This window comes from Ambystoma mexicanum, chromosome 12, assembly GCF_040938575.1.
Source record: "Ambystoma mexicanum isolate Mex_15411 chromosome 12, UKY_AmexF1_1, whole genome shotgun sequence".
NCBI lineage: Eukaryota > Metazoa > Chordata > Amphibia > Caudata > Ambystomatidae > Ambystoma > Ambystoma mexicanum.
The window spans coordinates 465064312-465090109 of NC_090936.1; the positions used below are offsets into that span (position 1 = coordinate 465064312).

Below are 25798 nucleotides of genomic sequence, written 5' to 3' on the forward strand. Positions count from 1 at the left end.
CAACCCGGACCCGGATAGCCACGTCCACAGGCAGAGGAAGGCCAGTTGACGTGAGCTCATCCCCTGCCTGAAAACGGGTCTGGACGTAGGCATCCCTGCTGGTGCAAGATGATGCAGGGACAGGATCAGGGACAGGATTGCACACAGGCACCTCCGCGGCGGCCTGTGCTGCCTCCTGTCCCTGGTCCTGCACTGCACCACTAGTACCAGTGGGATCCCCACCTCCAGACCCCGTCTCTGGTGCTTGCACGGCCTCCTCCTCCACCAAACCCCCCACTAACCTGGATGACTCTGTGCCATCTTCCCCTGTTGGGCCCTGTGGGGTCCCAGCTGCCCCTTCTGCTGCCGAGGAGTCCAACTCCAACCTCCGCCTCTTGGACCTCCCCCCGGCAGCTGCGGCCTGGGACGCGGCACCGGACTCCTCACTCCCCGACGAGATGACAACATGGAAGGGGAGTCGGGCCTTGCGTCTCCGGCTGGCGGTGGGATCCCCGCCGCTGTGCTCCACAGCACCTTCTCCGCCCTCTTCATCAGTTGACGCTGCAGACAGGGAGAAACAAAACACAGGCATCAGGGCACTGTACAATGGACACACACACACATGACAGTTGTACATGAGTGGCATTGGCAAACCTCAGACATGTCATCACAATCCCCAACACACATGTCATTTCAACTCGCACACATGAGCCATACCACAGCCATATCGCAACTGCCAGCACCATCCATACACATACAACAGCATGAGCAGCCAAAGGTGAGCCAGACATCACATGCAACACAGGAAGTGCACCACACATGTACACACACCACCACACTTGCATGCATGTGTACACCTCTGCCAAGTGTCGCAGTGTTCAGACGGGCATCCATGTCACATCTGCCAATCAGGCTTCCACATACCGCTGTCACTTGCATCCATGTTGCATCACTGTTGCACCCTTGTCAAATACACACACATGCACATGTACGCAGTGCTGATGCATGCAGCCGAAAACAACATACATGCGTGACATCACGGACATGTCTACTTACATACACATTCATCCAAACATGTGTGCCCACACAACTGCATTTGGCATGCAAGCCTACACACACAAGCACCATCCATGTCTCACACATTCCAGCCCTTGCATGTGTTAGCCCCACGGCCCTGTACACCCCCACCCATACTCGACCCCATACAAACAGATGTGCAACCTGCACACTACTGAAAAATCACCACACGCACTGCTCACAATCAGGATGCATGTACACTTACCGCTCGACTCCAGACGGGTCTGCCTCTCAAGGACCTGGACGTGGAGCGCTGGGGATATGCGTTCCAGGACCCTCATCTGTTCTTCCGACAAGTGGCCCCGGCGCCCCTTGGCATCCGCTGCCTTCAAGAGGCGCCGGGCCTTGTTCAGGGTCCTGGACCTGAAGTCCTCCCAGCGCTTCTTGACATGTTGTAAGTCGCGGACTGCCACCCCCTCCGCGTTGATGGCAGTCACGATGTCAGTCCAGATCCGAGTCCGTCCTTCCTTGTCGGCGCGGGAACTTCCGAAGAGGGCATCATACTGCCCCAGGACTTGCTCCACCAGGACACCAACTTCGGTGGCACTAAAGCTGGTGCCCCTCTGCCTCTCTGGCCGGGGGTTGTCAGTGGTCTCAGATGGTGTTTGCCCCGACATGACAACCCCAGAGTTAGGAGTGGGTGGGCACCTGGGTCCTGGGGCTGGGCTGTGGAGCGATGGAATCCCAGTCGGGAGTCTTCGGTTCCAGCAGGGGTGGTCACAGCAACAGCACCCCTGGCTGATGTGCAGGCAGCAAATGGCAGGGCACATGGGCAGCAGGCAGTCAGGCAGCAGCAGATGGCAGGTGGGAGCGTTCTCGGGTCTCTGGGGGGCAGTAGTTCGGCCTTCTGGGCAGGAGCGTGGTCTTCCGTGTGCTTACGCGTGGCCAGCTTGATACGGAGTGATTTGGCACGTGAAAAATCTGCACGTCAGCGTGTAATTCGAGGAAAGGCCCTTAGCGCGTATGCACGGCAGCACGCATATGCGATTTCATTGGACCAAAGGCCCTTAGCGCGTGAGCGCGTCTGTGACGTGACGCGCGCGGGTGTTTCCCTCATTGCACGTGATGACAGAACACACGTGGATTTCCACCAATCGCATGTGAAAGTTCCCGGCACCCCGGAACACACGTACCCAGGCTAATCGCGTGTGGAACTTCCTGCGCACCCCTGAATACACATACCCTGCTGATGTTGCGTGTGTGACTTCCTGCAAACCCCCAAAATACACGTACCCTGATGAGATCGCGTGTGTAACTACCCGCGCACCCCCGAAATACACGTACCCTGATGTGATCGCGTGTGTAACTTCCCGCGCACCCCCGAAATACACGTACCCCGCTCAATCGCGTGTGTAACTTCCCGCGCACCCCCAAAATACACGTACCCCGCTCAATCGCGTGTGTAACTTCCCACGCACCCCCGAAATACACGTACCCCGCTCAATCGCGTGTGTAACTTCCCGCGCACCCCCGAAAGACACGTACCCCGCTCAATCGCGTGTGTAACTTCCCGCGCACCCCCGATGTACACGTACCCCGCTCAATCACGTGTGTAACTTCCCGTGCACCCCCGAAATACACGTACCCCGCTCGATCGCGTGTGTAACTTCCCGCGCACCCCCGAAATACACGTACCCCGCTCGATCGCGTGTGTTACTTCCCGCGCAACCCCGCAATACACGTGCCCCGCTCGCACAGGCCCAATTGCTGTATGTTGCCACTTTTGTGATGCGCTGGGACTCTACCGCCGGCCTTCGTGTGGCGGACGTGTTTCAGCTTGTGCGTGTCTTTGGCTGTGCGTGGCTTTGCCCTATTCGATTCCATGAATACGTGTGGTTCGAGTGCGTGTGGGCGTTCCGTCTGCTTCCCTGCAGTACATCCCCAGTTACGCCCTTATTTTCACGCGTTGTTCCCCATTCCGCGCGTTACGCCCCGTGTCCCGCCCACTTTCTGGTGTATGCGCCGAGGTTGTGCGCTTTCACTGTGCGCGTCGCGCACGCCTTTCAGGATGTTGCAGTGACTTGTGCGCCATGCACGGGTTTGGCGCACATCCCGAGGTAAACACGCGCAGGGACTTCCATGAATCGCACGCGTGCGCGTGCGCCTGTTTTTTTACGCTTGCGCCTGCTTGCGTGAAGATTTTTGGCACACGTTTGTTCCATGAATCGGCCCCTTAGTGAATTTGAACGTTTTTTTTTCTTGGTTCTCTAAGTCTTTTTGCAAAAAATATCTTACGAGATTCCAAGGGTGAAACATGTATAAAGCTGCATCAATTTTGGGCATGCCGGTTTTTAAAGACATGATGGATTTAGACATAGTGCAGAGTATTTCCTTGTAACTACAAGTCGGTAAAGTAAATTGAAATTCCAAAAGTGTAACAGCTACCACACCACTGGTGCGTGAATGGGCTTGAAAACAATTTTTAATCAAGACTTACCTGTTTGCACCCACAGCGCATTAGCACGACAAGTACTATATTTAGAGAGCACTCGCCACTCTCCATTCACCGTTAACAGTGAACAGTGTACTTGAATGTACTTCGAGGTGCGCGCGCAGGTGCGCTGAACCCTGGGTAAAAGTACTTGGTCAGAGGGACTGCCAAGGGGCGGGGTTAAGTCACAACACCAATCACTGACTCTCTAGGTCTGGCAACTTCTGTGTCACACGGAAGGACGTCCTCTTCTTGTGCAGCGGTCCGCTGCTGCAATGAAAGATGAGTATGCAGCACGCCAAAAAGTCCTCGCGAGGCCGAAGCGGCTTCAACAACGTTCCATCCAGTGAATAGTGTACTTGAATGTTCTGTATATTGGTTTTGCTGTTTTCCTAAAGTTAATTTGGACGCAGGGCTCAAGTCGAGGGTGCAAGCAGGTGGACAGAGTCCTTCCACTTTTCTTCAGAGGGCACCTTGATATGCTAATCTCTGGTGACGCCACATTCAATTGGTATGTTAATGTGTCCCTCCACGCCACTTTTTTTGTGGGACTTGACCCCTGATTTGCAGTAGGATTACAGTTGTGAGCAGAAGTCAAATAGCCTATCTAACCAAGATGTGAAAACGAACTCCAGTAGATGCTCTATTTGCTAGCACTAATGGGCACCCCGTGGTGTTGAATAATTGACGCATAACCGAATGCTGGTTATCCAAGTGTCCGACAGCCAGAAAACGGATCCACAAAGGCAGACAGGAAAGCTTCTTGGCCTTCCGCTTCTGTTCCTTGGTTACCCGTTTTAAAAACGTTGCTATCAGACATTTTCTTAACCAGACTGGTATTATATTACGCCTGAATGCTCTCAAGGTAGGTTGCTTTAATTCAGCAATATAATCAGAAGCAGCCAATCAGTAGAGAACATGATTGTCAACTTTTATATTTAAGTCAACAGAGTGGGGCTTCGAAAGGTGGTACATGTTCAAAGTTATGCTTTGCCTTTTAAAACCTGTGCAGAAAGTTACTTTTCTGGGTTAGTGCAATTTTCTGGAATAGCTCTCCCAAGATGTCCCATGGCAGGCATGAATTGTTTATCTAGAGTGAGTTTTCTTTACGTTGTGGTACTTGTAGTTTTGATTTTTTCCTTTGTAAATACAGGACTGCAAGTCCAAAAATGCAAATGAAGAAAAAAAAAACAGCATGGAATGCAATACTCTAACATGCAACAGCGTGAGAGTTCTGCTGTTCTTTGTTGTCTTACACTGATCCAGAAGAGTAACTATTCTTTAAAGTTATAGCTTGTTTCTCTTGAGTTGTGATAGGTTTAGGCTTCCCCAGTTTGAATTTGCATTCTGGTACTTGTAGTTTTGTTTTACTACAATCCAAGAACACAATATATATTTAGCCATCAGATCAGAAGGAAACAGCGGGGGCTGTTGCGATCTGAGCATGACATTAAAATATGCAGTTTCTCTGCAGCAAGGAAGGCAAGTCAGTTGCGGCACATGGGAGCAATAGTGATTGGTGATGAATCGTAAAATGCAGGCCCCAGCCTTGAGAATCCAAGAACAGCTTTTAAAAACAACTAGAAGGCAGAAGCCAGCAAACCCAGATTTCTATAGAGAACGCTCCCCATCTGTCATCTCTCACACAGCCATGGCCGAGGAGGCCCAAAACTCCTCAGGACAGGGCCACCCAAGGCCCACAGCTGATGGGCGCTGCCGTGACCTGCTACTGGCCCCAAATTGCTACCTTTTGGTACTATGTCGCGATTGAGCTGACTCCTCTGCTCCCTGCACAGATACCCAGGGTGATGAACAGCACGCATACATTGCAGAAGCTCTTCAAACAAGTAGCTCCCGGAACCCCAGAGTAAAAGCTTGGTCTCAACAGAAGTGTTGAAGTGGTGCCACACCAGAGGGATAACTAGACAACAAATTCTAATAACTGCTGCCTCTCCCCAATTTCATATCTTGTTTGTAGTATTTTACTAGGAGCTGCCACATTCCAGTACCGCAAACAATACCAAAAAAAATCAAAATTCTTTAAATCTCACCCCTTACTCAAACAAAAGGGAAAAAAGCAGTTTAAAAAATACTCTCAATTCTAGCATTACTGTGGTCAGCAAAAAATGCTGGAACAAAAGCTGAAATCAACATGCTGAAGGGGAAGAACTCTGGTTGAGCAGGACCATAACGAGCTGAGAGTACCAATACAGCGTTCACTCATAAATATGATTTAATTGGTTACTACGTGCAGAGTCCATTGCCATGCTTCCCAGTAGCACTGTAGGTACCTTCTTGGGAGATGTAGTTTCTGGCTGCATAGTTTTCTGCATGTTGATTAATACTTATTGAGGGGACAGGCGTTGCGGTGGATCAGTACAGTGCAACGTGTGTAGTCATTGCATTCTTCTTCTAAATCTTCGAGGATACCTGCATCATGGGTTGTGTGCAATGGGATTCTGAAAAAGGCATATGTCTGTTGCAGGATTTAAAGTAGACTGGCACAGTGTACTGTGGGAAATATTGCACTGAAAAGAATATATACGCCTGTGCCTGACCTTCCAGGAGACCAGGACAATACATTGTGGTGAATGTAAAGCTGAAAAATACAGTTTACGATGAAGGTCTTGCAGAAGAGCATGAGAGGCCTTTGCCAGAGATTGAGCTTTGATGATTTTGGGCATGCCATATTACACTATTATTGATATACAATGATGAGGATTGGGTATGAACATTAATTCTTCATACACAAAATGTATCCGTTAAACATCTGTAATAAACTTCAGGTGCAAGAAGAAAGGGCCTTCAATATTATGGGCTTTGAACTAAGTAAAACAAGACTCCAACCAAACTTGGATGGAACCGTTTGGCACTTGGAAAGAGAAATCTACCTCTTCTCTTAAATTAAATGATTATATTAACTATTTTGAAATTTCAATGTTCTTTCAATGTAAACACAATTATACAAAAGGACGTTAACAATTTACAAAACAGTCAAAATACAAATAGAATACATAAGAATTACTTTTACAGGAAATCATTCTAACAGATTTGCAAGCAACTAATCATCTATTGCACTTGGAAATACTGTAATACACGAAACTAAAAAATGTACAATAGTTGACATTTATTTCCATAATCTTCACAATGTTTCATTGACAGGCAATATTTGACAGACTTTGTCTATCCTTTTAGAATTCTACCATAACTCTATGCATTTGTCCACCTTGGGCCCCTCTTCAAGAGAGTCTATATCCTGTTGCCATAAGAAAATAATGAAATGCACACATAATAAGCATATATATATTTGTTACTAGTGTGTCTATAACCATAAATTCAAAAAACAATGTGTCACTAACGTTTATAATCTTTTTAAAAGGGAGGTACATTTCTTCTTAAAAAGCATTTTAGTTTGGTAATCCTACCACTGAAATGAAAATATATTTCAAAAGCCTTCTACCATAAACAGTAAGTTTAAGGAAAAGTATAATGGGACTATTTTCCACCATATGCAGCTAAAATGCCTTGCATTATTTAGATTATCATAGTAGTCTCACTCCATATATCCTCTCCATGACTCATTTGCCATACTTAATGAGATGAGTCATTCTATTTTGTATACTGGATGGAAGTCCACATCTGCAATTAAATAAAGTATTTGCAATCATTCTACTTCTAGTCCCATATCAAATAATTATAAAAACAAATACAGTTAGTGGTATTTTGTGATTACTTACACATCTGTGAGTCAAAGGGTTCCCCGTTTCCCATTCTCAGCTCCAAAGGCAAACAAAACCTGTTCCATTCACTACTGAGTGTATATAACCAAGTATATATATTCTATTCAAGCTTCCTTCCACATGAGAACCATGGTTTACCAGGAAGCGATAACCTTTGATTAACTAGTCTTTTGCTTGGTGCTTTAGTATTAGGTAGAAATGATCACCATCTTTGTGATCTTATTGCCATTTGTACCAAATATCTTTCAGTAGATATGCATTTTCAAAAACCAAACCAATCAAACCTCTCTGGGTCTGATTTACAAAGCATTTTTCAATGGGGTTGCATCACTGTAAAACGCTTTTGTAAAGTTTACCTCTAAGTTTACCATGTTCCTCTATGGCACACTATTCATTTTCAAACCAGTCTGACACCATTTCTCTAAGCTGCACTCCACGTAGAATAACTGGTAGAAAGTCCATGGAATCCATCCCAAACCTCTCAAAATGTTTACTCAGAAATGTATCTAGTTTGTGTAATAACATTCCATAGTCATTCCACAAATTGGAGGGCATCACATGTCTTACATTCTTACATTATTACTCCTGAAAATGAGATATCAACTTTCCTTAATATAATTTTGATGTCGATTTCATTTGAAAACAAGAAACTATGCTGCGTATACCAAAGTATGTCAAATGTATGAAAATGTATCTTTGAGAAAAAAATGTTTTTGATTCTTTCTAAACTTAAACAATAGGTAATATTTGATATCACTAAATTTGCAATAGTAGAGTCGTTCTCAAAATGTGTTTGCAATGTACTGTTTATTAAGATATTATGTTATTACTTCATTATAAATTACATGAAGCCAAATAGAATTCACAACATTCTATTTTATTACAATGCTCATATCCTTATGATACTCATACCTATTCTTTCAATGCATCATTTTCATACAATATAAACAATTTAACGTAATATGTTTTAGTGCTTATCCTGGTTAAATGAATGTCACAATTGTGTTATCCATATTTCCAGACCCCTGTAGTTTCCCTCTCATAATTTAGATTCCAGTCCTGGATTGTTGACTCCATTTCAAGGTTCTCACAGGAAACATGCCAAGTCTAGTTCTGAATTCACCCATCCAATTTCTTAATCCTTCCTCACCCTCAATTGCTTCAGGCTGCCTTCCCTCTTGGCAATGTTACTTTCTCTAATATTACAGACTGTAATTCTGTGATGTTATGTTGCAGTTGTAAAAAATGCATAGCAACTGATGATATCACATTTAATGTATGATTATCTAATAATAATATTAGATTTATGTTCTGTACATTTAACTTTGCGTTAATGCACTGTCAGTCATATAAAGTAAATTCCACATTGACATCTAACTACATACATTATTTGATTCACATCACATGTTAAGGAATGATGTAATTTGTTAACTTTACCAGAGTATGGGTGATTAATATTATTTCTTCAAATCAGGTGAAGAGAGGGTCCCGGGAATGCCCCTCCTCGCCCCAAAGTTCATGACAGGATCTAGAGCCAGGAATGCTCGAAGTCACCCATCTTATTTCGGACATATCCCAAGTGCACCGTTTGCTGACACGTACATGGAAAGATATACCCTCAATCAACCATACAGACCCAATCCAGTGCACATACTTACAGCTATAGGGGAGACAACAGAGATCGTGGATGGAAATACCTTAATGGACAGTCTTGACTAAAAACCAATACAGCATAATGCTGACATCATTAGTGACACCACAACATAGCAGCGTTAGTCATAAAGCACACTCACAGTCCTGCAACGCTTTACACGAACACACATTTGCATACACTAAGAACATGCTTACACAGTTATATAGCTAGAGGACAGATACGTACTGTCAAAGCTTTTATTATTTTTATCATTAGCCAAATTCAGTAATGCAGACACGCAAGGCAACAAGAGTTTCTGAGCAAGCTTGCAGATGCTTATGCAAAATAATTCTATGGGACTACAGGAGCATATATGGATCATGGTTGGGGCATGGTAGGCCCATGTGTGACTAATTTATAGACCACTTAGCCTAAACACGAGCATTTAGAAATCATATTATAAGTCTGAGGTAAATTACAGAAGGACTCAAGACACAGAGCCTGAGACAAGAAGAGCTGATTCAGGCTGCATGAAGAGCAATGCAGGCTCACAGCCAAGGTCAGAGATACACAATCGCATTCCTAACTTTAGACAACAGGGGACCATCTGCAGAGAAAGAGAATACATCCTCTCATAATTTTATGTGGTCTCCAAGCATGCGATTCAGCCAAACCAGAAAATGGGCATTGACCCGTGGTGGGAAAGCAGAGCCGATCCCAGCAAGCCAGCTGAAGAAGGCAACAAGTGTTGCAACGTCAGAGCGCACTCTCATAGGCAAAGGTGGTACACTGACAGTTACAATACAGACACATAATTGTTCACATCACCTTAACGAGGTGCACAGAGGGCTGAGAACCGAATCGAGTCCCAGGCCTGGGGAGATCAGCTCTAACCAATCACATCATAGAAATGCTGGGGTGTATCGCAAGGGGCAAGGACCAGTGGTAAGCCCATTGCTCTGCAATAATGTAAATAGTTTCTTGGGGATGGGATAGGCAAGCCACCTGACATGCGAGGACCAGTAGAATAACCTCAATAGATAGCTTCCATAGGCATTACCACTCTCGATACGCAATCATGTGTGATGATCAGTTTTTCAGGGAAGGGCTCAGGGATGATGTAAGATTGTTACAAAAATGCAATGCGCGCCATGGGAAACTGAGAAGTACTGGAGAATCTTGATTGTCTCGTATGATTCCTGCTGGTTTTTTTGATAAACCTCAGTTCTAACTTGATGTTGGCTGTGTCCTCTTTTTATTTTGGTGAAGGGAGTTGGGCCCTTGAGAGTCAAGCAGACCCCTAGACGACCTCTGTTATACCCCGGAAGACTACCCCAACAAGTTGGTAGCACATGTGATGGTTAGCTATGCTAGCCCGGCACAAAGCCGACTCTCCTGCCGCAAAACCTGAGAATCTGCATGACCACCCTTGCGTGTTTCGAGAAGATGGGAACGTGTGCCACGTGGAAAGGCCCCCAGGAGCCAGCCTGCGAAATATCGTGCCCGAGGTCCGTGAGGCATCCAGTCGACCAGGAAGGCAAAGTGGCAGCTTTGGGGGGGCGCAGCAGCCGAGCAGCAGACCACAGAGTTTAAGTATTGACCAAGCCACATGGGGTATAGAGTATTGTCGAGTATTGTCAAGTATTATGAAGCATCGTCAAGTAGGCACAGCAACAGAGGTATATGTTATTATTTGTGGTTAGGTCACATTTGGTTCAGAGGTAAAAGGTTCTGGTGAGCAACCTATTGACTATTGACTTGAGGGCACAGATGACAGAAGTTATGTAAATAGTGGATTTCCTGTGGGTTGGATATTTTAGGTCGGGTCATAGATGTTATTCCCGTAAGATTTAGCAAAGGGAGCTGACCTACATTGCAGAAGGTGAGTCGACTGATTAAGTCTTGAGAAGACGTTTTGCTTGTGAGGCTACGTAACAAGTACAGATAGAACACAAAAAGAATAGTGGTATACTCTGCTAGGAGGCAGGAAGACCGCTGTGGGGTTTGTGTTGGGATTGTGTGTATTTTTGGACAATGATGTTTTAGCATTGTGCACGCTGTGATTGATTTCTTAGCACTACCGTATTCAGTAAATTGGTGACATCACCCATGGGGTTTCACATAGGACTTGGTGAACACAAGACGGTGAGGAGCTAGCATTGGAAAGCTTGAGATTGACAGGCAATGTGAACCAGTGGCGGTGCGCGTAAGGCGCATGCACAAGAGTTGTGGGTGTGCCTGAGGAGGCAGTGATTCTGAAGGGGGTGCTGCGCGGAGCACGCCTGACAGGTTGTGGAGCCAGAATCACAGGTCAGGCTCTGGCATGGTTAACCTCCTTCCTTTCCGACTGCCCATCCCAGGTGGAACTTGGTTCCTTTCTCTCTATCATCACTCTTTAAATCTGCAGCGTTCCCAGGGTTCTAACGTATCCCCCTGGTTCTTCAATGTCTATATGACTGCCCTGGCACGTGTGATTGCCAATTTCCTCTGTAACTTCCAATGTTATGCGGATGACACGCAACTCTTCTTCAGGCTACCCTCAGCCACCTCCGCTACCTCGCTCATATCTGACTGTCTGCAATTCAGTCATGGTGTGCTGCAAACAACCTCTGCCTCAACGCCAGTAAGATTGCGATTGTTTGCATTGGGACTCCTGCCCCCACTTTCCCACTCTCACTCTGGCCGGCTCCCTTGGCCCTGCTCCTGCACCCACCAGCAAGGCAAAAAACCTTGGGGTCATCTTCTACTCCACTCTCTCCTTCTCCACTCACATTTCGGACATCTCTAAAAAGTCCAACTACCAGCTGCACCTCCTCAGAGGTACTCTTCTTTTTCTCACCTTCCCCCAGCGGCTCACTGTCTCCAAAGCCCTGGTTCTCCTAAGGCTGGACTACTGCAGCAGCCTCTTTCTCAACCTCCCTGCCTCTGCTTTGCGCTCTCTGCGACTCATCTAGAACAGAACCGCTAGATTTATCCTTGGCCTCAAGCCCAGGGACTGCATCCCCCTGGTGCTGAAATCCCTCCACTGGCTCCCTGTGGCTGCAAGGATTAAGTTCAAGTCCCTCAGCATTGTCCACAAGGCTTTCTGGGGCATGGGACCCACCTATCTGCCCCAATGCCTACCTAAATACTGTCCCTCCCGAGCCGTCCACTCATCTACCTCCAACCTTCTGCGAGTGAGTTGGTTCTCCAAGCAGAGATTTGGAGGGAGATCTTTATCCTTAGCAGGTGCCTCCCTCTGGAATAGCCTCCCTGATACCCTCCATCCTGAGCCTGATCCCCTTAAGTTCCAGAAACTCCTTAAGACATTCCTCTTTTCCTCTTCCTTCTCTCTCCCTCTACCCTGCTAACATCTCTCTCCTTTCTATCCTCTCCCCCTCCTTTTCCACACACCTTGCTGACTGGCCGTCGGGTGTACCTCAGAGTCTCACAGGTCCCTGGCATCCTCGCCAGTCCTCTTGCAGTTGCCTCCAGGCCTGCACTTGCCTCATCGCTTCTGCACTTGGTCAATGACCTATGAAAGTGGCATCTCTCAGCACTTACCCCAGTTTCTGACTGACTGGACGCACTTGGATTCCCTCCCTGCCTCTCTCATGTACCGTCTGTGCACTTGCACGATCTGAACGTACCATGCCTTGAAGATAGTCTATCTGTCTTCCCTGTCTCCCCTCCTTGCATGGTGGTGTTGCAATGCACTTGGAAACACTGCAGAATCGTCTTCAGACCTATTTTCTGTTATCTACACTGTCAATTGTATTATATGCACTTACACTGCATGTGCAGACTTGTATCATTCAGAAATACAAGGCTCTGAATGACTTTTTCCCCCTTGTTCCCTCCTGCCTTGAGCGCTTTGAAATACTTGCCTGTGTATAGGCGGTTTACAAATAAACATTACCATACCATACCAGAGAGGCTTGTAGTGAATTAAAAAGCATTGTGATTATATTGTGATTTTCCCTTAACATCGAGCGATCAAAATCCTCGATTTGAGGTCAGGTAAGAGCAAAAGTAATGTATTTGGGGAAGTATGGGGGTGACACACGCCTACAGCACCTGTGTAAGCCCCACCCACCTTATGAAGGCAGGATTTGCAAATATAGGGTAGAATGGACTAAAAGCACAGAGGGAAAGTTAACAAAACCATGGCCACCTTGCAGAAGTTTCTCCAAAGATGTGAAGCAATCACTACTGATGCACTTACAGGGTACCTATAAGGGGAAGAAGCTAGCATACTGCATGGCAATATTTGAGTTGTGGAGGATGTTTCAGGAGGGGGATGGAGATGCAGCGAGGCATCAGTGGATGTTGAGCCAGTAGGATGTGCAGGGGCCCAGGGCCCCACCCTCCGCTCCCCCCACCCGCTCCTCCAAGTGAGGTCTCTGAATACACAGGCGATATGCAGGTACCCATTATGAGAGCTAAAAGCAGCAGAAGGGTATTCAAACCCGGTATGTAAACCATCACCATATACTAAGTAAGAGGGACAGCAGGTGACAGGAAAGCCGAGTAGCAAAAAGGGAGCAAGCAAGGAGGTGCAGAAGGGCACAAAGGAGGGGCTAGGGAGCATAGCCACGAACAAGTGGGTAGTTGGACCGATCCTCCTAAAGCTGGAAGGAAAGACAAATGGGGAGACAGACAGAACAACCAAAGCAGGCCTGAAGGAGAGCAGCGAAGCAAGTGACTGAGCAGTGATAATGGAGGAGACTGACAGAAAGGAGAAGGAAAGAGAAGAGAGATTAGAGAGAGAACATAGAGAGACGAAGATGGAGGAAGAGAACGAGCGGGAACAGCGGGAAAGAAGGAGAAGGGAGAAAGAAGAGATCGAGAGACAGTGGGAAGCAAAGAAGAAGGAAAACGCTTGTTAATAGACAGGGAACAAAGGAAGTTGCAGGTAGAGAGAATAGTAAGAGAGCGTGCACGCAAGGGAGAGGAGGAGGAGTGTGCAATAAGGGACATAAAGACACGATGGACAGTGGGCACAGGAACTGGCAAGAGTCGGAGGGGGCGGACGAGCAGAGCCAGACAGCACGACTATAAAGGGTAGGACTACCACTGTATTAGGCAGAACAGGCCTAGGGTCCTGCGAGGTAGGGAGTAGGCATTGACTTTACCATGAAGCCTAACTCAGACACCACTACTAGAAGACTGAGCTTCGTGGATGACTTTTGCAGTAATATGGGCTCTGGTTCTGACAACGAAGGAAGGGATAGTGGGGATGAGGGAAGTGAACAATTCAAGCCTCAGTCCACAGTGAAAGGGGCAGACAAATGTGTGACATGGGAGAAGGGGACCGGTACAGGGGGATCTAAGGGTGACGAGGATGATCGAATACCACGGTCAGTGGACTAGTTATGCAATATCGATGACCTAGTGCCATACGTTGAGAGACAGAGATCTCCCAGTATGGGAGACACATATAGTATGTTCTAGGGAAAGGATCAGGGGGTATGCGACAACTGTGCTTGAATACCCATAGATGTGTACACCGACATTCGGAACGCTGATATGCAGATCAGACTGACTAGAGGAGCGAGTGGGGAGGTAGGGTTCACACAAATGCTGCTACTGGAAAAGGGAGGGGGACGACCTCAATATATAACATGGAAACACATTCACATGGAAAACGTTAGATGTAGATTACCTTCATTGACCGCAGGTGCAGGGAAATGTATATACAAAATGGAAAGAATGGCTGCGGGACAGAGGCTAGCAGTGGTGGATGTAAAGGGACTACTAGTGGCAATCCTTGGAGAAGCCGCTGATGATGTAGGGAAGAGGGCAGGGTTTCCCGGAGTGACCACCCAGGACATGGCACATGATGCCTCGACATCTGCAAATTGCAGAGCTGCCTTATAACAAGACTTAAGGAAACAATACCCCGCCATGTCAGACATTGGTGCAATTATGGCCCGCAAGATGGGGCCAGACGAAGACCCTTTACACTATATTCAGGCGATTCAAGAGCTTTGGTGCCTTGAAATGCGAGAACCGTGGGACAAAACAGTAGCAGTATTCTACCGCATATTATGCCATGGACTGCCAGAACCTGTTCAGAAACAACTGAAGAAGTTAGCCGGCGTGGAGGCAAAACCTTGGCCAGAAATACAGCTTACGATAGTACACCACTGTAGGCTATTGCAGGAGAAAATTCAGAAGAAGGCTGAGGAAAGCTAGAAGAAGCAAAATTAGTGCAGAGGAAACTATCAAAGTATGCATTAGAAGGGGCAGTACTGACAAATATGGGTGCACAGGTGGCACAACAGCAGCAGTATGCATCGCTGCCCATGGGGGCAGGATTCATGGGGCGTGGGAACATGCACAGGTTTCATGGAAGAGCGGGACCACCCAGACGGTGAGTATATGGGCCACAAATATATCACAACCAAGGGGGCTTCCCCGGAAAGGTTTCCGGGGTATGGGCAACAGGTGCAGCAAGCCCCAGGGGCTATGTAGGGGGTTTCCTGGGACAAGGCAGGGAGCCACCACAGTGCTGGTTATGCAGGCCGATAGGACACATTTTGAGAGTGTGCAGAAGCAGGGGGATGCAACAGAATGGGGGAGAACAGTACCAGCAGGAATACCAAGGGGACCAGGGTGACTATTACACACTGGACCAACCTCAGCAACAGCAAGGACCAACACAAGCGCACACCTGCAGGCAATCCAGCCCATGACACATACCACAGATGCAAGCACCCATACCACAGTATGTGCAATCACCACAGACTCGAGGCAGCACACAGCAGGTGCCACAGATACAGAACAGAATGCAGCCAAATGACAGGACAGTGGCACACATATACTCCATGGCAATGACCCCCATTAGGAGCCTGGGGGGGGTCACCATGGTGGGGAACAATCCATTCTCAAGGACTGGGATGTCCTCATAACCTTAATAGGACAGCCCACAGACAGAACTGATGTGTTCCATTCTGTCGATCACACCCAAACCTGAGGAAGAAACTTGCATAGGGGTGGCAACAGGTAACAAAACGTTTTCCTTTCTTGTAGACACAGGGGCGACTAGGTCCTGCGTTCAAGAGGGAACATATAGGTTGTCAGGCGATGCCATGTATACTCAAACATTCTCTGGGGCTATGGAAGTGTATCTCACTTTCTATAGGGGAACATAATTTATCTTTGCCTTTGCTTTCCTCTCGACAAACACCTGTGAACATATTGGGACGCAACATTGTGAGCAGACTAAACTTGACAATCTCATTCATAGACACAGGAATAGTGTGCTCTACACCAGGGATACACTTTCTCAATGTAAGACAAATCATTCAAGCCTTTTGTGGATGGAAGGTACGGAGAGGGTTGGACGAGGAGCTGTTCCAATACGGCACTGAGATTGCAATTGCATGGCTCCCAGAGATTCAAGGGAAGATGTGGTGCATTCCAAATGAGTATTTTTTCAGAGCAAAGATACCATTGGATGAGGCATAGGGGACAATAATACCAACCACTGAAGATCGAGGCAATGATTGTAAGCAACGAGTGGATAGCAATACATGGGATGGACAACACAGGAAGACCATGGTGAGCTGTAACTGCTGTAGCAGAAGGGTACAAGTTAACCAGGTTAACCACAGTGACAGACAAAGAACTATTCAGAGACAAAAGATCAGAACACGAGATGCTGTTTGAAATGAGTGTGACATATTGGTTGAAGATACACTACTAAGAGGTACCACAGAGAAAGGCAATGGTGCTGAAAGCACCACCACCCTTTTGTGAGGAGGATTTGGCCAAGGTGTCCAGCATCCTATGGACCACTACTCCCTATGATGTGGGGCTTTTGAAAGGAGTGGGCAGAGTAAAGATTAAACTGAAACCAGGAGCAATTTTTCCCAGAGTAAAAGAATACCCATTATCAAAGGAGGCAGACAAGGGCATTTATGTGACAATTTCAGCATTAGTGGAGAGGGGCATTCTAATACCATCAGAATTGCTATGCAATGCTGCTGTGTACCCAGTCAAGAAAGCAAAAGGGGGGGTCATGGCATTTTATTCAGGACTTGCGTCCTCTTAATCACATTGTAGAAGCAGAATATCTTCTGGTTCCGGATTCAGTGAAAATTTTGTGTTGCATTCCAGTGGAAGCTGCCTGTTTCACGGTCATAGATTTGAAAAATGCCTTTTTCTCTAAACCACTACACCCAGACACACAAGACTTGAATTCCTGTATGTATAGAAACCAGAAATGGAAACATACAAGACAAGGTGGGCAAGGCAAAACTACAGTACTGTCAGAAAGAAGTGATATACATTGGACAGATGATCTCACAAAATGGCAGACACGTGATGCCAGAAAGGGCAGAGGCAATACACAGGACACGAAAACCCACAACAGTGAGAGAGATGCAACAATTCTTGGGGTTGTGTAATTACTACAGGGCATGGATTTCTGACAACAGCACCTACACCAGTCCTCTTCTGGGTGCTTTGAAGGAAGCACAAAAAGGACATAAGATAATACGATGGGCAACAGAAATGACTGAGGCATTTGATGAGCTGAAAGAAGCAATATGCACAGCTCCAGTGTTAGGGATCCCAGACTACAAAAATGAATTCTTCTTATGCTCACACTCTGATGGGGTAGTGATGACAGCAGTACTGACACAGAAGACAAGCTTGGGGCACAAGCACTAGCATGTTACAGTGGGAAGCTTGACCAAGTAATGAGAGGACACTATCTTTGTGAACATGCTTTAACTGCTGCCACATTCACAGTGGACAAATCAGCGAGTATTACCATGGGGTGCACCACCACTCTTTACGTGGAGCATACCCTCTTTGAAATATTGGAGAAACCAAAGAGCACACTGACAACACAGAGAGCATCAAGGTACGAGGTGTTACTATCAATCCCAGCACTTAAGGTAGTGAAGTGCAGACTCGTTAACCGAGCAACTTTTCTCGCTGACATGCTACAGGACGGTGACTACGCACATGACTGTGCAGAGAACATACAGGAATTCCGTGTCAACAGCAAAATACAGGAGGATGCACTTGAGGGGGGAGACGTGCTTTACATTGACGGGTCTTTGACGATTGACCAGACAGATGGGGTCAGTCATACAGGAACGGCAGCGGTGAGGATAAGAGAGGATGGAACAAGTGAGGTAGTAGTGAGTGTGTGATTGCCATCACATTATTCAGCACAGGCAGAAGTACTAGTGGCATTAATATTGGCATTGGAGCACAGCAGAACGAAGGAAGTGAACATTTACTCAGACTCAGGGTACGTGACGTCCACAGTACACTCGGGACGATCATGATGGATGGGGAGGGGCTTTAGAAGGGCAGACGGGTCACCAGTACAGCATACACTTTTGTTGGGCAGGCTAGTAGAAGTTATCTAGTATCCAGAGCAAGTAGCGATAGTGAAATGGCAAGCATACACTAGGGGGGAGGACACCGTCTCAAGGGGAAATGACGCAGCAGACATGGAAGCAAAGCGCACCACTTATTTTGGAGAGCTCCTAGAAATTGAGGCTTTGTCACATGTCCGTGACTATGCGAGGACAATGATACTAAAGGAGGGGTGCAATGTATTGCCAGAAACACAAATAATAGAGTTGCATGGAGCTGCACCCAAGGAAGAGAAATCCTTATGGACTAGGATAGGGTGTTCAGTATCTGACAGATGCCCTATGGTAGCAGAATAACATTGGGATAGTGGTCATGCCAATAGCATTATTGCAACCAGCATTGACTCAGTTACATTATCCAACACACACAGGGAAGGAGGTGCTTGCCATCCATATTGGAGAAACATGGTTATGTCCCAATTTGAGGAACATGTGGCTGAATACATGACCAACTGCCTAACTTTCAAACAATTGACTGCAGGACTTGCATTGAGAGTTGTGAGAGGAATCATGCTTCACCCAGCTGGTCCATTCAAACATCTCAACGTCGACTATGTTGATATGTTCCAAGTGTGCCAAGGATACCGTTATATGATAGTGGTTGTTTGCCCATTCTCTCAGTGGATTGAGGCAGCCCCCTGATCCCATGTTGATGCCCTCAGATAAGCGAAATTCCTGGTCCAGGAAATATTCCCACAATGGGGTGTGTGTGAGGTCCTGCGGTCTGACAATGGCCCCCACTTCGCCAATGAGATGTTCAAGCACATTAAAATGTTGCTGGGCATTATTCAACATAAGTTTTCCTGTGCTTATGACCCACAAGCAAACAGTGTGTGAATGCCTCAATGGCCTCTTGAAGGAGAGCATAGCCAAAACTAAAAAAAGAGTATAAATAAGAAGTGGCTCCATTGCTTGCCATTGTCACTGTTTGCTTTGCACAATAAGTCCGGGTCCGACTACCATTTAACTCCACATGAGGAGGTAACAGGACGGTGCATGCAACTTCCCCTGACTCCTCCCACTAGGGCACTAAACAATGCAGATTGCTAGTGCCTCTTATCTCTCACCAGATACGACACCAGGGAGGTCCTGAAGATGGTGAAAAAGAAACAGTGTCAACGAACTAAAGAACTCTCTGACAGAACGACTTGTTCATCCCGCTGATAGCGTACTTTTGAGGAATTTCGTCCAACTTTCAGACGCACCCAGATTTACCAGACCTTATATTGTTGAGGGGGTGGCTGACAGAGCCGTTAAATTGGAAGGCAAATCGGTTTGAAACCACCTCTCAGGAGTCAAGCCGTATAAAGCTGCAGCCTCACCTGGCAACGAGATCGACAGGGCCAACGATCAGCAGCAAGAGGAACAAAACAATAATTCAGAAAGTACACTGCCAAGTGAAGGACACCCAATGGTTACTCGCTTAATGGCAGCAGGGTTAGGGCAAGGACTTCCTACACATCCAGAGTGAGGCTACACTGTGTTATTTTATTGTCTACACACATTCGTTGTGAAAGCTGACTGATCTGTGATGACTATTTGTTACCCAATGATTTCCAACCCGATACTTTTTCAAGCCAATTCATCCATTCTGTTAGAAGACCCAGCCGAGCCTGAGCACGTGATGGATAGCTCAGGGGCAACGCGCTCACCTTGGAAGCAAGACGACTTGTAGCAACACAGGTTCGATCCCTGGGTTCGCGCTTAGAAACCTCTGGGTATTAAGCGCATTATAAATAACCGATTACAATTACAATTATGTTCACCTAGAGTATATTATCTTGCCTTCATAGCATATTTGGCCCAAGCTTACCCACAACTTGGACAGGGAATCCCTTCTGTTCTTACTATACTGCGAGACCCTGGAATTGGAGATCTGTGGGAGCAGTTATTTATTTTTGCAATAAACGACTATATGGTCCGCAGGGCTTAGTACTAGATTGATACTAACCCAATAACTCTCACTTTTGCACATTTCAGGCGGGCAAATTATGTCTTCAAGGTGCACAAGCATCCAGCAGCACAGGTAAAGATGAGTGATATAATAAAGAATATGCTTATTTTGTCAAGTCTCTTATTCCCAAGTGGGGTATTCTTATTCATATTCTGGCAAATGTCGCTCGTATCTAGTGAAACCACTGTATCCTCTACTAACACTACCCCAACCCCAGCAGGTGGAACGACCATGTCAGGTGGACAGGGGAGCACTGTAAGCGCAGTGCTGACACAGACATGATGGGGGGTGGTTGTAAAACCTAGCCCCTAAATACTGTACAAAGGTATTAGTACCTGGGGGTGTGGGTGGTGACTTATACCACTCGCTGGATCTTTATCCCCCAAGGAAGAGTCATCTCCTTTCCAGAGGGATTCCATTTACCCTGTCCCCTAGGAAGTGTTAAGCGTTGCGGCTCACCTCCCAAGTCCAAGGTACACAGAGCATGAACTGGAAAGAGCTTGTGGAGGCTGATGAGTAGCAGATGACCACCTTGGAGCCTTGACATCTTGGACTCTGAAAGTTTTACTTGCCATGATCTAGTCCTTTGTTAATACATTTCTTTTGTCTTACTCATTCCAAAACTTTTAAAACGTTTTCAAAACAACCATGCTATTATGTTATGTCTTAAGCAAATATCCTTTTTACGATTCCTGTAAATAAGTGCTCCCTTTTCCATTTTAGCTTCAAACCCAATGGTGTTGGTGGCTAGTTCCTGTAAGTCTTCTTCTGCATTTGCACTCTATTTATTTTAATAAAAAATCTTTCCATGTAATAATGTCCCGCAAAAATGTCTCATGGCAAAAAAGTCACCTTTTTTTTAGCTGAGACATTATTACATTGAACATGCAGCGGACACCCCTGCAACCCCTGAAATTTTGTTTTGTTTACAAGGGGAGCAGGGGACATCCCAACAACCCTTCCCCATACATAAAGTCACCATATATAATGTAGTCAATGGCTTTTCCCAGGAACATTATGTATGGGGACATTATTACCTGATACCAAAATCTCTTTATCAGAACACTTTCAAGTAAAAATACATCACCTCATCGAGAGCATCTCAAACCGATTGAATATGCCGATGTGAACACAATCAGCCAAAATAGGAGGTGTACAAGAAGGAAGAGAAAGGACGAAAAAAAGGAGAAGTAGATAAAATAACATCCTGTAGATCATATAGAGCAAGACATCTGGCTGCTAATTGATGCAAGCAACATAATATCCCAGCCCAAATCAAAAGTCAACGAGTCCCAATGCTCTCAGTTTTGCTGGGCATGTAAAGTCCTTGTTCTGTGTTTTAACATCATTGAGAAACGTGCTCCAGATAGCAAAACACTTGGGAAGGTCGTCATGTGAGGCACATATCAATTTTTCACAGATGAGCATTTCCCAAAACCTGGATATACAAGAGTGTAAGTTTAGCACATGATGTGTTTTCCAATTTCTCACTTTTACCAGCCTAGCCACCACGAACGATCTTGTGATAAAGGTGCTTTTTCTATAGGGTACTTCTCACTATCTGCCAATCCTATGAGACCTTTATAGCAGTTTTTGAATCTTTGTCCCAGTAATTCATCTTACCGTCTGGAGAACCGATTCCCAAAATGGACTTCGCTTTGGGCAGTTCCACCAGAGCTGAAGGAATGTCCCCTCCCCCGCAACCTCTCCAGCATAGACTTGTTTCTACCCTGGAGGATCTTTTAAACCGCTTAGGGTTGAGGTACCATGCTGAGAGGGTTTTGTGGGCTCTGTTTCATATTCTGACCGAAGCGTCTTTACATAGAACCCTACTAGTAGTGTTGTGCCAGTAGTGTGCATGATGGATCGTCTTTGATAGTACCTTTTACAGCTTGGACTCCAGTATACTCGCATACAGATTCACATCTGTAGGGAGCAGTGCGATTGGTTGGGAATGGCAGATTACTGCGCTGCAGATTTGGTCAAAGGAGAATTCGGTGCCAAGAAATGCGACCAATTCTCTTTCAACCAAATGCATTTGATGTAATCACCCTAAACCCTATTGGTCTATAGGATCTGCAAAGAGCCAGGTCCTCACCGAGCTTAGGTGGCAGAGCCATACAGGCTTTCCTCATGAAAAACCCCCTGAGATAGAATGGAATAAAATATGTCTTGTAATGGGCCCAATAGCACATGGGAGAAGGATTTATAGGATTGAATGGAAAAATCCTCAGGGTCATGAGCTTTGAGGTTTTGTGAATTTCAAGGTGAGGAGGACCTCCTCCTTAATGATCGTCCCTTCTAGCATTTCTCTGTCGGAAAGTTGTAAAGTCTGTAGTGAGCTTTGCATTACATTACAAGATATTTATATAACGCACTATAGACCTTCAGGCATGATGGCATGGACAACACAAAAAGAAACAACCAAATAAAGTCCCCTAGTGCCCTAGAAATACCAGAGACGATATGGGTGGTGCTGGAATTAAGAATCAGAAGAGGAAGGTTTTAAGAGCCTTCTTGAATTTAACAAGGCAACCAAGATTACGCAGATAATCTGGCAGATTGTTCCATAGACTTTGTGCATTAAAAGCAAAGGCCCCATGTTCGGCCTTAGATGTCCTGGCTCTAGGTTGCTCAGGAAGTTTTTTTGAATCCGACCTTAAGGATCTCCTAATGACTTTGTCTGTAATATAACATTGAAGGTACGGAGGCATCAACAACATTCAACACTTAAAAGTAATTATCAGCGTTCGGAATGTAATTCTGAATTCCACTGGCAGCCAGTGAAGCCCTCGTCTGGCCTCTGTAATGTGCTCCTGTCTAGAGAGGCCGACTACCACTCTCACAGCCCAATTCTGGACCACCTGTAGTCTCTGTATGACCCCCTTAATGGATCCCAGCAAAAGACTGCAACAATAGTCCAGTTTGGCCCCTATTATTGCCCTGGCGATAGTTTTGGCACTTTTCTGGGAGATAAGAGGCCTCAAATGTGACAACAGTTTTACATAGTATACTGCTGAGGATACTACAGAAGACACGTGCACTTTCATATTAAGGGATTGATCTAGTGTAACACCCAGTATCTTGGTTTTGGGGAGAGGGTTTATGATGTCATCCCCTAACCTAAAGGCACTGTAAGATGGATTTAACATTTTAAGTGTGTGTGGACTCCCTACAATCATTAATTCAGTTTTGCTCCTGTTGAGGGCAAGATAGTTGTCTAACATCCACCTCTCAATTAGGCTGAAAACTCGGTTTACTTCAGCCTCATCCTGCCCGTGATTGCCTGTCAGTGGAACTATGCATTGAGTGTCGTCAGCATAGTTTGAGAAGTCAACCCCCTCCTGTTCTAACATGAAAAAGAAGGGAGCAATTAAAAGATTGTAAATACATGGCGATGTATTAGCCCCCTGTGGGACTCCATAGAGTACCGCAATAGGATCTGCTTCAGCCATGTCCGAACACACACTACTCAGCCGATGTTCGAGAAAGGATGAGATCCACAACGCTGCTCGCTCCGAGGAGTTGGCTACTTCTTTTAGCCTTGAGTTTAATATAGTGTGATCGATTAAATCAAAGGCCGCTGATTGGTCCAGGGATATGACCAATGAGAGCTTACTATTATCCATTCGTGAGAGAAGTCTAGATTTAAGATCTAGGAAAGAGCATGAGGAGAGCTTGATTTGAGGAAGTACATGATAGTTTGTTCTCTATTTTTATGCATTTTAATAATCTTACTGTTGCCTATTTGGATGCCTTTTAAAGCGTTGCATTGGCATTTCAAAGTAGGTTGCACAAAAGCTTTGTCAAGCCGAGAGTGCGTAATGAATGAATACGCTTTTACCCATAAGTTATTTTCAGTCACAATGTTTTAGCTGACCCGAAGGCTCACTGCAAAAAGCATGGCAATCTTGTGAGAGTTGTTTCTGATGTTATCTACAGCAGTGAGTACAGTAGGTTGCCACTTCCTCCACTCATCACAATGGTAACAGTCTAGACCTGTGTTATCTAATTTTATCTTTCATTGTTGAACTTAGTTTGTATCTATCTATCTAATTATACAGCACCTGCTAGCTCTTGGGGTGGGGGGAGGATGAGCTTTATGAAAAGTTCAAATAAAAATAAAAAAATCTAAGTGCTTAATGCTTACAGTATTGTGTGCAATGGCAAGGCATGCATGCAGTTGAGCTTCCTGTTTTACACATCAGAAGGAAAACAATAGATGTGAGTGTTACTCATCCATACAGAGTTATACTGGCACAAAGGAAAGCTTACCTGTCTATCTGTGAGAGCATCTATCTCTCGGAGGAGCTTCTCCTGGCATTCTGGGTTGGTGGCCAACAGGTATGTTGTAAAGGAAAGCAAGCTGCGGGTGGTCTCATAGCCAGCAACTATGAAGACCACAGCTTGGCCCAAGATTTCATCTTCACTCATTGTCTTTGGGGATTTTTCCTTGGAATCCTTCTCGAGGGGAGAAGGCAGGTCTTCCTTGTTGACAATGTCAAAATGCTCCACTTGGATTTTACTTGAGGCCCTACGGTTATTGAGCACCAACTGGAGGAAATCCGAACGCCTCTGCAAAAAATCAAAGCAAAAGAGTTACTAGAATCCTGTAAATTCACTGTACTTTAAGGTATATGGGCAGGAGAAAGAGTCCTTCCTTAGATGGAAACCAATTCTTGGATAACTGTGTACAAGAAAGAGGCACACTCATTGCTCAATGTCAGCATACAGTGCAATAACATTATGTGAGTTGCATGATGAACGGAAACAGTTTGTTAGACCAAAGTAAGATATGGTAGATCAAAAGTAGCCATATGAGTAGATGTAACATGGTATTGTTCAGATGTAGAGCTTGCACTGGACCATGAACAAATTAGCTGCTTTTGCCAGACCTCCACCATACAATGGAGGACACAGTAGGCCAGTTTGGAAGTTAAACAAATCTCACATGAGGAACTTTTTGGAAAATATCACTTTAAGTACCCCTGCGACCAGGTTCGAGTTTAATTAAGAACGTGTCGCATTGGTGCGTGAAACAACGGAGACCTAGAGTTCCTCTACTCCATTTGGCAGAAAAAAAAGAGAATGTGTTTCTTACACACCACTTGCTGTGCCACATAAACAATTGTATTGATGTGAGTCTCAAGATTGCTTCATAAATGAGTCCAAAGTTCTGATTTATAGAGTTCCAAAGTTGTTTATTACTGGCCCTATGTGATTACACGTTTTTCGGCACTTAACCGTGCCTTTCTCAAATCAGGGCATGTCTAATCAATTCAAAATACGAGCAGTCAAAAGAATTAATTAAAATTAAAATGATACAACATGTGCAGATCAATCATATTGTAAACATATGAGCACGGGTGAAAACATACATGTCGATACAAAGACCCCAATGTGATCCAATATGCACAAATAATAATAAAAATAAAACAAAAAAAGAGAGAGACCGAGATTTGGGATGGGGCATCAGGGAGGTTCATAAAGGGTTTCAAAACATAATAAATAAGAGAAAGGAGAAAAGAAAAAGCAAAGTTATAAAAGGAAGATCAATAAGTTGTATAGATCATTAGGTTCTTGCATGCTGCTCTGGTTATTCTG

The 25798-nt window shown here is 45.6% G+C and overlaps 1 protein-coding gene across 1 annotated transcript in view; it reads right to left on the reverse strand.

Moving 5' to 3' along the window:
• Window positions 1-25798, reverse strand: part of TBXAS1 (thromboxane A synthase 1) — a 548307-nt gene that overhangs the window by 69512 nt on the left and 452997 nt on the right. Inside the window, exon 10 of the mRNA XM_069628729.1 lies at window positions 24470-24769. Coding sequence (XP_069484830.1) covers window positions 24470-24769 — 300 coding nt within the window. The remainder of the gene's footprint in view (window positions 1-24469; window positions 24770-25798) is intronic.